General features: G+C 32.6%; 1 protein-coding gene across 1 annotated transcript in view; it reads left to right on the top strand.

Moving 5' to 3' along the window:
- TMEM38B (transmembrane protein 38B) overlaps nt 1-3630 on the top strand; it is a 52480-nt gene extending 48850 nt beyond the window's left edge. Inside the window, exon 6 of the mRNA XM_051986949.1 lies at nt 1623-3630. Coding sequence (XP_051842909.1) covers nt 1623-1832 — 210 coding nt within the window. The 3' untranslated portion in view covers nt 1833-3630. The remainder of the gene's footprint in view (nt 1-1622) is intronic.
- Nucleotides 3631-16045: the final 12415 nt, after the last annotated feature.

The following is a 16045-nucleotide window of genomic DNA, read 5'->3' as shown; positions in this document are numbered from 1 at the left end:
CAGTAAATTCTTAATATTTTGCTTATAGTTTATTCCACTTAAAATATTAAACATAAACTGATTGAACATTTACTTCTGATTTATATTGTTCATCTTCCAGATTAGAGAGGCATCTAATGGTCTCTGGGCAACTTTTTTTTTTTTTTTTTGGCTTTAGTGATTTCTACTTTTCTAATATCTCTCAGCTACCCCAAAAAGAACTGAAGAAGGGAAAGAGAGAGAGAGAGATACATAGCATTTCTTTACTTTTAACACTAAACTCTTCTAGAGCCTTTATTTCAAAGAAGAGAAAAAGTATGTAACTTCTTTCCCCAATCAGACGGAGATAACTTTTTGTTCTTTTGCTTTTTAAATATAAATTTAAATATAAATATTTTAATTTTTAAAATGACCCCCTTTCCCTTGAGAACACTGACTAGGAATAATTGATTTGGTGGGGAAAATAAAATCATTTGTTGAATATGAAATTTAAATTAGATGCCTTATAAGAAGGTATCTAAGGGCTAGTTTTCTCTCTGTAATTTAGACTTCAAGAGAGATATTCTTAGAGGCTTGGTTAATAAACCTGGCTTTGTGGGAAAACAAAAGGCTGTTTCTATACCCATTCAAGAGGAAGATAAATATCAACACAATGCAAGTAGACTAGTGGATCCTTCTTTTGAAAAATTTGATATGCTGAAAAGTCCACATTTGCAAAATATATAGCAGTGACAAAGTGGATCAATCAGTCTCTTGAATATAAGTCTAGCTCTATTTCCAAGTGTTCACAAGACAGTTGGGCTATCCCAAGGATCTTTCAGAGTACCTTAAAATATCAGCAGGGATACCTAACCCTTGATAATTCATTTTTGCCCAGCTTTGGGATGCTTGGTGTAATTATATTTTCTCTTCTTCCTTTCCTTTGAATTTTAGTCTCTTTGTAAATATCTGGACTGTGACTGTGAATACCTTGGTTTAAGGAACTTCCAGGGCTGTAACTTTTCTACAGCTTAGTGAGTTAGAGAGTTTTTTGAACCCTGAGAGATTAAATGGCTGTGTCTCGTTGGGGCAAAGGTGGCATTAAAACCCAGGATTTTCTTGCTTTGTGGCTGGCTTTCTATTTACTACAACTTATCACTTTTAATCTGTATATGAACAAATAAAATAAAATAAATTGACAAAATTTAAAAGTAAGCCAATATAAGGGGCACAATATAAGGGGGAAAAATAATCACTTATAGTTTAAAACATGTAATTTACACAACCATTTACACTATACCTATCCACTTATGAGAAGAAAATTATAATTCTTTATCTCAATCTTTGTCTTTATGCTCATTTATGTGTAGACAAGTAGGACTTGTCTAAGTCCTACTGTTCCTTTAGGACATAGATTTACTCTACATCCCCACTATCTATGGCACCAGCCAGGGCTAGTGCTGTCTTCTGATGATACTAGTCATTCGTCAGAATTAGAGCTTGCCTCTTAATTTACCACACAGCAAAGTTCATTTGCTTTTATTATAGGTACTGTTGTCATTGATTATAAACATATTTTGCATCATTTTTACTTATCTCTTTTCAGTTATAGAAACTACCAAAATGCTATATTGAAATTGAAATTTAACTGTGTTTTTTTCCAGATAACCATGATGCTCACTAAGTGTAACTCTTCTCCCCTCACTCCTTTTGAAATTATACTGGGTCGAATGCTATTTGGCTTACGGCAACCTGAGGCTTCAGCATTACTGCGAAGTACTTTGAAATCATCTTTCAATGGTACAAGCACAAACTCAAAACCCTATATAGACAATGGTGAAAATAAGAAGAAACAAAATAAGAAGACAGAATAAATTTACTTGGGGAGCTTTAGGTTGCCAAAAAACATTTTCTTACTTGTTTACCTCACAAATTGTGATAAACATTTCTATTGTAAATGATGTGAAGTAAAGATTATATGTAAGGAAATGCAGGTGACCGAAAGGAATTATTGCCTTCTGCTTGAAAGGGATACTTATAGCCCTTTAAAAGTGGCATTGTAGCTTGTAATTTCTTGGTTGTTATGAGTGTATCATGTAAAAATGTTTTTCTAAGTTAAATATAAAAGATTCTATTGTGATCATTTTTAATAGTTTTATATTGATGAAATAAAGCTAACGTTTTTACAAGTGCTCGCAAAACCTAAAAGGTATTTATAAAGTAACAAAAAAATAAATGTTTTCTTTTTTCCTTAGCAGTTTTCATGTACTTTTTAATTTGCATATGAAGTATACCATTACCTTCTATAATTTAAAAAGTGTGAAAACTTGTCAATCATTTATTTATGCAATGTAGGGGAAGAATAAAGTTTTAGTAAGGTATTTTGTATTATGAGTGAAACTATATTGCCAGTTAGTTTTAGATACATTTTTCTATCTATTGTTCATAAAATGTATCTGAAATTTTAGATAATTATATTATTGAGACAGGATATTAGCAATGTGCAGTTCCTAGCTAAAGTCTACTTTATATTTAAAAAGAACCCTCACTTTTTTCCTTCCAAAATAAATCAGGTATTTAATTTTTATTTGTTATTAATCTTATATCTTCCATTCTAAGAATTTATTCCTCTCTTTCTTTCATAAAGTACATTTGTACTACTTGTAGGAGAAATCACTAATTGTTATCAACATTTCACATAACTAAGGGAAAAGAAAAGCTAAAGAATTTAAGCTGAATACATTGTGTTAGTTGTCACTTGAAGGAATTATCCCAATCCTTAAGTACATTATATTTTTAAAATAGCAATAAAAATCCCTTTTAGAAAACATTTTTTATTGTGGCATTTTTGTTTTTAGTTGGATATTCCTTACTAGTTGTTTGCAAAACAGTTTTTGTGAGTCTAGAGTTCATAATTTACAGATAAATATATCATCTAAATTAAAACAAGTTAACCTCCATGTGAAAATCTGATGTTGGGTACTTTAAATAACTCTTGATTTTTGGGTCATTACCAAATGCCCAAATAGAAACAATAAAAACACATGATAATAATTGAACACAGAATAGTGGCATTAAGTCCAATTCCTTTTTGACAAAAAAATTTTTTTTTAAGTAATGTTAGATTTATGTGCTTTATACTGTGGTTTCAAGTTCCAATTAATACTTTAATTCTTAGTGATACTTGATATGAATAGTCATATCCTAAGACTATGGACCTATTGCTATTACAGGTATTGACAAGCACTAGACATTTTACATGGTTCAGGAACATTAAAATTCCATCCAAGGAACTGGTTTACAGATAACCAGAATGTTTTATTATGAAGATAACATTACAGGTACTATATTTTAAGCACTTGCAAAAGAACAACATAGCTTTTTGATATGTATGAAATGATAAGTATATTTTTAATATTTTTATTTTTCAAAAGACATTGAGTAAGAGTTCTGTATAACATTTGATATTCTTAGTATTTTGATGTTTCATAGTAATATACAAAAGATCTAAATGTCAGGCTAAATAACCTGGTCATTTTACATCAAGTTAGTGTGTGATAAAGTGTTAAAAATTATTCTTGAAGTTTGCAAAATTACTGTAGCTGAAACCCTGTGCTGTTTTCTGTTTGTATTAGATACAGACTTTTTAACATTAAAGTAATTTATTCATCACTTATGGTATGCTGAAAGATTTTTTTCATTTTCTTTTTTTAAATGTGTGAAATCACTCCAGTGCATCTAGGTGGCTTTTCATTATCAATCTCATCTATAATCACAAGCAAAATGAAGTTGAGTTAAAAAGAGATTGAATTTGAAATAAGAGGACCTGAATACAAATTCTGGCTCTGCTATTGTTGTGACTTTGAACAACTGAATTCAGTTCACCAGATTTTTATTAAGTACTTACTAAACAATTTTTTAGATCTTGGGGATTCAAAAACGAAGGAATATTTCCTGCTTTCAAGAAGCTTATATGTTCTACTTGAAGCTGAGTAGGGTGGAGATGGAATGACATATACAGAGAGGTAGATACAAAGTGATTTTGGGCATGGGAAGAATCACTAACTGCTTTGGGGCAGAATGAAACAAGGCTTCTGATAGGAGATAGTACTTGATATGAGCTTCTACAAGATTCCTGTTAAACCCTAGAAATTCTAGCAATTCCTATCAGTTGACAAGCATTCATAAAGCACTTATTGTGTGCCAGATATCATGCTAAGTTATGGAGTTACAAAGAATGGCAAAATATGTCTCTTGCTTTCATTCTAATGAGTAAGACAACATGCAAATGATTAGGCATATATAAGAGCTAAATATTTGTAAACAGAAGATAATTTCAGAGGGAGGGTATTAGGCTAGAATTGTGGGGAGACTAGGAAGACCTTCAGAATATGAAATTTGAGCTGAGTTCAGAATGTGGGGGTAGGTGTGAGAAGGAGGAGCATTCAGCCAATTGGAATGACCTGTGAAAATGCCTGCAGTCAGGAGATAGTGTCCCATGTGATCAATAACAAATAGAATGATTTGACTGTACTGTTGAGAGTGAGAGGAAATAATCTGAGTCAGCCTGAAAAGGTAGGTTGGATTTTAAAGGTCAGAAGAGTTGATATTTTGTACTAAAAGTGATAAGGAGCCACTGAAACTTTTTGAGGAGGTGATTGAAGTTGTGGGACTTAGTTTTTTTAGAAATATCACGTGCAGTTTTTGAAGGATAGATTGGAGAAGCAAAAGATTTGAGCCAAGGAGTCCAATGCAAAGCTATTGCAGGAGTTCAAGTGAGGAGGCCATGTCGTTAGAGAGAAAAGGAGGGTTAAAGTTGTGGAGGTGGAACAGATAAGATCTTGCAAATAATTGGAAACAGAGAAGCAAGATTGAAGAGCCAAGGATGATGCTGAGGTTGCAAATCTGGTGATGAGGACCGTGATGTCCTATATATAAATAAAAAATTAAGAGGAGAGATGGATTTTGGGGAAGATAAGAGTTTCGCATCAGTTCAAAACTCTACCAATGGTACATCGATGTCTTTTTCCACATCTCCTTCAACATTTGTCATTTTCCTTTTCTGTCCATTAAGTCAGTCTGATAAGTATGAAGTAGTACCTCAGAATTGTCCTAATTCTCATTTCTCCAATAGTGATTTAGAGCATATTTTATGTAGTAATAGATAGCTTTGATTATTTCATCTGAAAAGTAACTTCTTTTGATCACTTTTCAATTGGGAAATAGCTCTTATTTTTCTAAAGTTGACTCAGTTCTCTATATTTGAGAAATGACACTTTTATAAGAGAAACTTGATTCAGAATTTTTTTCACAGTTACGATTGCTAACTGTAATTTCCTCTCATCCAGGTCTAGTCTTTTAGAGGTAGGATCAGAGTATGTGAAAGGGAGTCAAGTGCAAGAAGACTAAAAAAGGTAGGGAGGACTCAGGTTGTGAAAGCCTTGAAAAGGCAAACATGCTTTTTTCTATATGGCATGCCATGGGAGTTTATTGATTGTGGAGGGGAGGATTCCCGACCCTGTCATTCAGGAAGATCAACATGAAAGCTGAGTGGAGGGTGTCCTAGAGTGGGATGAGGTGATCTCTGTTTGCAAGAACAGATTCAGAGAGCTGTAGTCAGTGACACATCAGTGTCCTTGTTATCATTAAGAGGGTGCTCTTCAAATAAGAAAGCAATTACACTGCATATGCAGTATGTGGAATGGATAGGTTAACTTAAAAACCTCAAGGAACTAGATTTCACTGGCATGGATACACCTTCAATTCATGAAGATTATAGCTCTTTCATGCTTTAATGGATGGTTAAATCAGTCCTTTCTGAACTTGAGTAATCTCCAGACAACAAACACAGCCTGTGCCTGAGCTTGCACTCGAATGTTTTCATCTTGGTAGGACCTGTAAGAAGTTCTTTCAAGATCCAGTTCTTACTAATAACCAGTGACACTTTCATGGGTGGATTAATTTAGTGGGTTTAGCATTGTGCTTTGCAAATGTTAAGGACTTGAGAGCTTTTTCATTCAAGTGAATTATGATCATAAGCAAAGTTAAGAATACTTATAAAAACCAAAATACATGATATGCCTTTTTATGAGATCAACTGTGGTAACTTTACTGAACAAGTAATTTTGAAAATTAGCACAAAAGATTCCCTAATGTTGTGTCTGGACTAGCTCTCTGGAGGATCTTGGGACTAGCCCAAGTGCTTGGTCTTAGTGGAGGAGTGAATAGGTGGGACTCAACTGGGTGCTAAAACATAGAGTCCGTTGATTTCAAATTCCCTCTCCCTTATATACCCGAATACCCTTACATAACCATACCTCGCTGCACAAGGGCTATGTGTAAATATCTCTTTGCCACTTGGTATCACTTTGCTTAATCACAACACAGGTTGTCACCCCCTCCTCCCCGGATTCTCAGGAAGTCTGAGAGGACTGTCAGCAGATTCCTCTGGGCTGAAGTCTTATATAAGTCACCCAGGGTTCCTCATTATCTGTGGCTCTCTACACCTAAGATCAGGATTCCTCTACTTCTATCCTCTTCCACCATAATGGTTAGCCTTTTGTTCTCAGAGAAAAACATCATGACATAATCAAAAAAAAGATAGCTAGTGGATCGTGAATTATAGAAATCATGAGTATGGCACGGAGGGGAAACATGCCAGATGCACTAATTGGCTTTTAACACTTTTTATCTCTTTTGAATGATATTATTAGTGAAAAATGGAATGTATATAATATTTGGACCTTATAAAATATTTTGTACAGTGTTACAAGGTTTGATTTCAAATTTCATTTTGAATAATAGCATAAAACCTTTTCCAAAGTCTTAATAAAGACAGAGTAATAATACATTAAGAAATTGTCTAAGTATCAGAGATTGGATTATTATATTTGATAATAAGCTGAATGAAGAAGTATGCAGCATCTTATTTTTAATTTTCTGACTTGTATTACTATCCAAAATACTAGTTTTTTTAAACATAAAATGTTTAAATAACTCAACATTCTATGTACCATGTAGAAATTATCTGTAGCATATTACAAGTTTGTATCCAAAAATTACAATTTTAGCCATTTTTTAAAAGACCAGTAGTTTTTAACTAAAACTAGGGAACATTTTGGCATGTGCTGCTGAAGGCGGAAATGACACTCATTCCTTATAAAAAAATTGCCCTCTTAACAGAAATATTTTACTTGCAAAAGCTGCTCAAGGCAACAATGTCCAAAGAGTTCTTGAGTTTTGTTTTCTGAAATCCTACATTTGAGCTCAAATAAAGAAATAAAAGATTGATTTGAAAAAAAGTGCTGAAAATGTGCCATGGAATTATTTTTACAAAACATTTCTGCTGAAATAATCTCTAGTCAAAATTTTTTTATATACATATACAAACTTTAAATAGCAATATATACATAATTACTGATGTTAGCAAATTCACCACTCTGTAGTGTAAATGCAGAATATACATCAGCCTTTAAATAAGACAATGCTACCCAGAAAGCATCATTGGCAGCAGCTCCTGAAGCATGCAGTATCTTAATAAAATGTACAGAAAACATTGGGTATTGGAAATACCAGTGATGGGAGGTATTATTCAAAGGACTGATAGAGCATATTTATAAAATGTGAATTTAGAGTTAGAAGAGAATAATTTAAGATACAACTATTCAGAATCTGGGAAACACCTGACAAATGGTAATTAACTCCAAGGGACAGAATAGACAGATCATTAGATATATTTGGAATTTGGTAGCAGAAAAGCCTAGTGCTCTTCTCTGTTATATATAAAAAGAAAGTGCTCTGCTGAATCACATCTGAAACTTAGTGTGTAGCCTGGGAGCATCTTGCTAACAACCAAAAACAGTGGGAACATTAATATTTTAATTCTGTGAGGATTCATGACTTCATTAGAGTGGCCATACCCTAAGCCTATAGAGATGGCAACTCCTCCACACCTTTCTGAGTGGATTAGAGAGTTGCTATGACCAGAATGATTGATTGGTCCACTTTTAGTTGGTTCTCAGAAAGTAGATGCCTTGTCTGTCATAAGCACAAGGTAGGAAGGTTTTCCACTTTAGTCAGGCCTACAATTTGCCAATGCAGCCTATAATAACTTTGAGAATTTTTTTATATTATAGATTTTTATTGACAAGACATATGCATGGGTAAATTTTCAACATTGACCCTTGCAAACACTTCTGTTCCAACTCTTCCCTTCCTTCCCTCCATCTCCCTCCCCTAGATGGCAGGCAGTCTCATACACTTTTCTAACAGGCTTGGATATCCAAAGCATAATGAAAACTAGAAAGGAAGCAAGAAACATCTGAACAACCAAAATCGATCTTGTCAAGACCACATGAGGAAACTCAGCTTACTGATTCTTAGTTGATTAAACAAGCTTGGTTATCTGGCTCCTTAGCCTGGATAGGGATTAAATAATACGAAGAAAGGGGATGCTAGAAACAAGTTCTTAAAGTTAAGAAATAAAGTCTGGTGGGAAGAAAAAAGTCTGATTCTATTCTGAAAAGGAAACAACTCAAAACCATTATCATAACTGGGCCATTTAGCATCAGGAGAAATGGCCTGCCACCTCTCAATAGGCCAAGAAGATAAGTAACACTGTCTTGCAGCCTAATATATTTAATATTATAAATAATGATCCTGAGCCATCAAGAAAAAGTTAAATTGTGTCCAATGACTTTTGCTTTAAAAGAATAGTACTCGAAACAGATTTTAGAAAAGTTTTATTCCAAAATGGTTAAAACAATCCCGCTCCTCAAATCTCCCCCACTCAAATAATCAGAATACTTACAGCAATAAATTTGTGTTGGCTGCATGATTTGTTAGAATGTATTCATAGACTTATCAGTAATGTATTTTATTTTTAATATTTTGTTAACTTTATATCACAAATAACATTTTTTAAAGACAAAAGGAAAAAATAAAGATAATTGAGCAATAGATGGAAAAAATTCTGAAACTGCATGCGTTGTATGTTGTGGATTGTTGACTTCTACAAGGAATGGAGTAAGAGTGACTTCTCATGTTCTTTTGAACCATGCTTGTTCTTTATAATTTTGCAACATTCACTTTTGATGTGTGTGTGAAGGGGGAGGGGAGAGTTTATTTTGTTTACATTTGCTTTCATCATTGTGCATATTTTCGGCTCTGCTTCCTTCACTCTGCATCAGTTCTTGGTAAATCTCCCCATGCTTTTCTGTATTCACCATTTCTTAACAGCACACTAATGTTCCATTACATTTATGTATCAAGATTTGTTTAGCCATCCCCTAATCTATAGATACTACTTTTGTTTTGTGTTTCTGCTAGCACAAAAAAGTGTTATTACACATATTTTGGTATTTATGGGACTGTTCTGATCAGTGATAATATGGGCATATTAGCTTTGTGGAAGAACCTCTGCACCAAATGGTATGGGCATTTCAGTCACTTTATTTACATAGTTCCAAATTATTTTCAAAAAATGGTTGAACTGATTCATTGCTCCACCAACAATGAATGCTTCAGTATGTCTATCTTCCCATAATCTCTCTAGTGTTGATCATTTCTATCTTTTATCATCTTTGCCAGACTGTAGGGTGTGAGATAAAATCTCAAAGATTATTTTGATTTGCATTTACTTTATTACGAGTGATCTCATGTATTCTTTCATGTAGTTGTGAATAGTTTGCAATTATTTTGAGAACTGCTTGTGTATATCATTTGCTTATTTAAGGGAGAATGAATTTTAGTTTGACACATATGAATATTAATTTTACATGTAAACAAACATACTTTATATATCCGTATGTTGTGTACATGTGTGCATATGTGTTTACATATGTACCAAACCCTTAGAGAAATATGATACAAAGATTGTTTTTCCATTTGACCAGTTCCTCCTTTATCCTAAGTACATTAATTTTGTTTGTATAACAGCTTTGCAGTTTCTTCTATTCAGTTAACTTTGTAATTACTTCTATCCTTGTTGGGAATTTACTCCTACCCAAAGTTGTGAGAGATAGACAATCTTCTCTTCTGATTTTTAAATTGCATGATCTTTAATTTTAAGGTCACATTATTTGTTTAGAATGTATTGGGTGATATGATTTAAGGCATTGGTCTAAACCATTTTTTCTGCCAGACTGATAAAGATTTATCTTGTATCCTACAACTTTACCAAAGCTAGTAACTTTGCTGAATCCATAGGATTTTCAAATTATTTGCAAATAGGGATAGTTTTATTCCCTCTTTACTTATTTTTATTCCTTTAATTTTTTCTTGTAGTATTTCAATTACTAGTATTTCCAAAACTGTGGTAAACTATATCTTTAAAAAGTGTCTATCACTACTACTACTACTACTACTACTACTACTACTACTACTACTACTACTACTACTACTGTTACTACTACTACTACTACTAACAACAACAACAACAACAACAACTTAAAAAAGTTAACTACCAATGTGGAAAGGTAATTATTGCTTTTTTTTTTTAAGAAAGAAAGAAAAAGGTTCCCACTGTTAGCCCTCTTCCATACTAGTACTTAGAAACTTGTAGCAAATTTGCTTCCAGAAGCACATGCTGTAAAGCAGAGCTTCTTACTTACAATTTCTTTTTGCCTAGAAATTTTTATGCAGCTCCAGTATGTAGATATATAAAATAGGTATACAAATAAAATACTTATAAATAATAAACTATAAAAAATTAATTTTAAAACAATTCTTAGTATATATACATATATATAATTTAACCATTTATTATAGATGAAAGCAAATTTGCATATTAATGAGATAGATATGCCTGTCTATTTTTACATAAAGAATTAAGTCTTGGAAGAATATTTGATGCTACAGGATGTAGAGAATTTTCAATGTATTTTAGAGTTGACCAATATTTTGATTTTATAATTGTCAATGCTAAAAATGCCACTTTGCATAAATACATAGCATAAAATGGCTGAAGTATGTTTAAGGCCATTTCAGAAATTGTTGTAAATTTTGTCCTAATCCCAAGCCAAAATTCATTTAATAATTTTTTTAGAAAGCTTAAATTTTAAACTGTGTTGCTTGATAACTTAGTTTTTTAGAATCAAAATTTGAAGAGAGGTATTTCTGAAACTGTGTCTCTAGGCACTTTAGATGATCAATTAAAACTTTTACAATTGAATCTTTGGGAAGGTTATATTCAATTACAAAATCATCTGTAGCTGTAAACGCTTGTAAAGAACCATTTCTCATCCTATTGTTCCATATATTAATTTTTTGGTAAAACTTTCAATTTTCTTTTAACATAAAATTGTGACAATTTTTTCCTTGAAGCTACATGTTTAAATCATTTAGCTTTTTTAAAAAAAAACTGACAACACAACTTTGAAAGCATGTCATTATGAAAAATATTAACACAATTGGACTTCTACTCAATAAAAATATAACAACTTCATCTTTAAATTTCAAAAATCTATTTAAATTTTACTCTCTTCAGAGCCACCTTACTCTGCATATAGTAATAAGTTTGTAACTGGAGAACATGTCTTTACAAAGATTTGAAAACAAATGACTGCTAGGGGTTTAGCTTTTAATGAAGTTAATGATGTTGTGAATATTAACTAACTCTAATTCAAGTGATATTTTTTGGCTTTCAGTGCCTTCTATTATATCATGCAGTGAGTAAAATTGATATGTTCATTGACATCAACTTTAATTTTTGCTACATTGCCCATCTTACCCATCATTTCTCCAGCATTATTTGTATAGACTCCAATAGAATTTTTTCACTGTAAACTTTCATTTGTGAAAAGTTCATCACCTTTAAGATCTCTCTGTCTCTGTCTCTCTGTCTCTTTCTGTCTTTCTCTGTCTCTCTTTATCTCTTTGTCTTTCTCTGTCTCTGTCTCTCCTTCTCTATCTCTTTCTCGGTCTCTGTGTCTCTGTCTCTGTCTCTGTCTCTCTGTCTCTCTGTCTCTCTGTCTCTCTCTCTCTTTCTCATATGTCCTTCCAAAGGGCAAGAAAGCAACAATTCTTCATCTATGCTTTCTTCATAAACATAACTTACATAAAATAACAACTATACCATGTTAAAAATAACGGTTGTTTCATCTAACTGAATTGAAAACTTTGAGCTGTTTGGTCATTACTAATTTCCCAAATTCTTTTGGAAATAGTATCATTTGGTAAAGGATTTTCTGAATTTCATCCTCATACTTTTTCCCATGAACTATTTCTGACATTTTAATAGTAGCAGGTAACAAAAGGTCTTCTATTATGTAGGGCTTTAAAATTTTTACAATTAAATAAATTTCAAAAGATACAAGTAAATAATGCAAGTAAATACTACTTATTGACAGAAATAAATTTCTCAAAATATTGTTTTTATTTAAAGATTTAAAAAGTATTTCAAATTATTTCTTTGATTTAGAACAGTATGCTGCATGATTGATACTAAGATGTCATTTTATGGCTGGTTTCTGCAACCAAGACTTCATTACAAATTAAGCAAAAAGATTTTCTCACACTATCATTATTATTAGAAGTAAATTCATATTGCAAAAAGTGATTTGACATACCTTTTTTTATCAATTTGCATGTACTAAAACCTGGTAGTGAAGATTTTGCCACATTGTTATCAGTATTTTTTACCTCTTTTGCATAAATTTAACCCTATCCATAACTAAAATTTTTGTTTTAATAAATAAATGTTGCTTATTAATTTGTTAAATAAATACTAGATTTAGTTTATGCCTAATTTGTTTATGCTTACTTTAAAAAAAACTGATGTTCACACTGATATATATATATATATATATATATATATATATACACACATACATATAAACTGTGTGTGTATATATATATATACACACAGTAGTGATGGTGGAAAAATATTATTAAAGAGCATTTGTCTTTACTTGCTGCAATTAAACACTGATATTTCTGTAAAAGAAGGAGATAATGGTAATTTTAAAAATCAAACATTCTAACACAATACAATCTAAAGACATACTAATTTGATCTTTACATGCTGAAGAATGATGAAAGGAAAATATTAAAAGTCTTTATTTCCCATAATTAAGCTATTAGGTTTGTGTAAGAGCAGATAATTTTGTATGTACAGTAAAAACAGTGCAATTCATAACATACAATAGCCTCGAATCTGGGCCAAGGTATTTCTGGCAGTACTGTGTGCCTGATGATATGTGCAGTGCAAAGTGTGCGTGTTGTGTGTTCAGAACCAAGGTTGCAGTAAAGAATGCATCATGGACAAGCACTGCTAGAAACATGGATTCATTATGCGTTAGATTTTGAATTAAATTTTGGTTATTGCACGTTCAGAAACCTTTCTCTGTTGGCAAACTTTTTGTGATCCCCATAGTGTTGTGCGGCCCCACGTGGGGTCATAATTTATAGTTTAAGAAGTTTTGCTTTAAAGTAGGGGAGTGGTGGGAGGGGGGAAGATGTGGAAGGGCTCTATCATTCCGTCAATTGTATCATCTTTCTATTTTTAAAGAATTCTGGGATATGGTTCAAGAGGCTCTGATCCTACTATTGGATCAATCTGCTGTCACTTGGCTGATTTATTTCCCCTCTCCATCTATAAATGAAGAGTCTGGCTTAGTCATTAGATAATCTCCAAATTTTTTTTTCCCAAGTTTTTCTTTTTTTCTTCTATTTTTTTCTTTTTTCTTTTCTATTTCTTTCAATAGTCTATGCTTCTGTAATTCTCGTCTTTAATATAGCAGCTTCAGCACTTAAAGAGATAAATTTTGACCCTTGGGTCCAGCTGTCTGCAGTTTGGGCCTTGGTTTCTGGTATTATCCAGGATGGTCATGCAGTCTGAAGCACAGGGAGGGGTATGAATTTAAGAACACCTTGAAGAACTAAGCTGTGTCAATTGAAAAGTGCTTTATTTTTTATCCATAAGGCAAAATGCAAAAGAGTGGAATGAAAACTTTATTTCAAAATAAAATATTTATTTTTTTTTTTAATTTAAAGGGCATTTGCACAGATTAAAGAAAGGCATTTATTATCAATATGTTTCATTGTCAATTGATGACGCTTCATCATTTAAGTTTAATCCATATAAATAGCACTATTCAAAATAGAAAGCTATATATTTTCCTTTATTATTATAAAAATTAATATTGATATTAAGTAAATTGAACTTAAGCTACATTAGCCAGTTAGTAAATGATTTTTTAAGATCCATTTACAAAAATTTTTGAGAGTTGGAAGAGCAGTATCTGGAAGGAATTTCAGAGACTATAAACTATAAACTTTTTTCCTGCCTTTCCAGGCTTATTATTTATGAATAATTAATGTGTGAAATTCCCTTCTTACTTTCTAGGGCCTGACCAAATTAAATTACTTATTGTTACCACATGACTTTCTCTTTTCTATCTCTAGACCTTTCTATCTGTGGTCAAAATTGACTCATTTCTTACAAATGATTAGTTTCCTTCAAAGCTTAATTCAAACTCTACTTTCTATTTGATACCTCTCCTGATATCTCCAGATATTTTACATGGTTTTTATTTTATATCTAACATAATTTGTTGTATTTTATATATAATTACACATAATATATAATTACATAACAAAATTATATCAATATTTATAAATTTATATATAATTTTGCATTAAATTATATATACACACACACTAATATATTACTTATATATAGATCAAGATTTTGTATTAGAGTCAGACTCTGCATTTTTGGAGGGGATGTTTAAGCTATGCTTAGTGCTGTTTTGGGTCCTCCTGGTCTTCTTGCTGCATTCTGAAAGTATTGAGAATTCTCAAGCCATGGACCTGGAAGCTTTCAATGCTTTTGAAGTCTGAATTTTTTCTTCTTGTTCTGAATTCTTCAAGTTTTTGACATGACTTTGAATCTGAGCGATACGACTTTGGGCTTGCCTTTGTTGGAGCTCCATTAAATTGCTGCTAAACTAAGTATTTGTTAGCTAGCTGGAAAGCCCTTAAGATCAAGAGAGACAAAATTCCAGGCTTTTCCTGGACTCTCTGTGTGTGGTCTTGACTCTTGCTCTTGATTATTCTATTGTAGGACTAAGATTGGGCTAGGAGCCAGTTTGAGATCCCTCGCTGTCCCTGGTGTCAGAGGAGTCACACAAATTTGGTTTGTTTCTGTACTTATTCCTTTCTTGGTCTCCAGTCTAGGTCCTAGGATGGATCTTTGCACAAGGCCTCCACTTTTAGACACAGATCCCTTCCTTGATCCACCCTGGGTCTATGGTTCAGATGTGGAGAATCAGTGACAGAATTGTTGCTTGGCACCTGTTTTTGCTCCCTTTAAAGCTTTTGATCCTTCTGTGCCAGTTGTGGGCTAGAGCATACAACCACTGAATCCTTGTTCACTTCCCAAGTTGGAAACTCTTGATGGCGTTCTCCTGACTAGACATAGTTGGCAATAGCCATAGACCATTCTTGCTATGCTGACATGGACTGGAAAAATGTATCTGATTTTTTTTCTTGGATTTCCAGAGTAGGACTCAATCTGGTATGTTTTCTAGATTCATGTGGATAATATGTGAATATATTGGGGAAAGCTGATCTCTTTTAACTCCTTGAAGTCTTTTGTCGCCTTTGATTTTCCATATTTGATACAACAATTTTTAGAATAGTTTCTGAACTAATAAATTTAAGTCATGTTATATGTTCCTTGCCCTATTATTGACCACAATATCTGCATCTTGGGTACAGAGTCTGCCTATGAATTATTTTTCTAGTATCAGGCATAATGCTTTGCACCTAGGTGGAGCTTTTAGAATATTTGTTTAGTTGATTTAAAAAATGGTTTTCATTCTCTTCCCAACAAAAATGTTATTTTATTCATAATTCAATTAAGTTTCAGTTCATCTATTCTCAGTCATGTGAGGATGCTCTCCGACCACCTATGATTTGGAAGGGGAGGGTTTTCTCACAAAGGCACAAAACAATTCAGTGTCAGGTTTCAGAGTGCAGTATTTTCTGTAAACATGTTTGTGTTACCTACCTGGTTTCCTTTCCCAGCTGTTGGCTGTGTTCTCTGCCATCTCTATGGAAACCATTTAAAGTGATGATTAGATTG

The sequence above is a fragment of the Antechinus flavipes genome, chromosome 1, assembly GCF_016432865.1.
Source record: "Antechinus flavipes isolate AdamAnt ecotype Samford, QLD, Australia chromosome 1, AdamAnt_v2, whole genome shotgun sequence".
In the NCBI taxonomy this organism is placed as follows: Eukaryota; Metazoa; Chordata; class Mammalia; order Dasyuromorphia; family Dasyuridae; genus Antechinus; species Antechinus flavipes.
The sequence above is the reverse complement of the archived record's forward strand: the minus strand, read 5'-3'. Positions and strand labels throughout refer to the sequence as shown.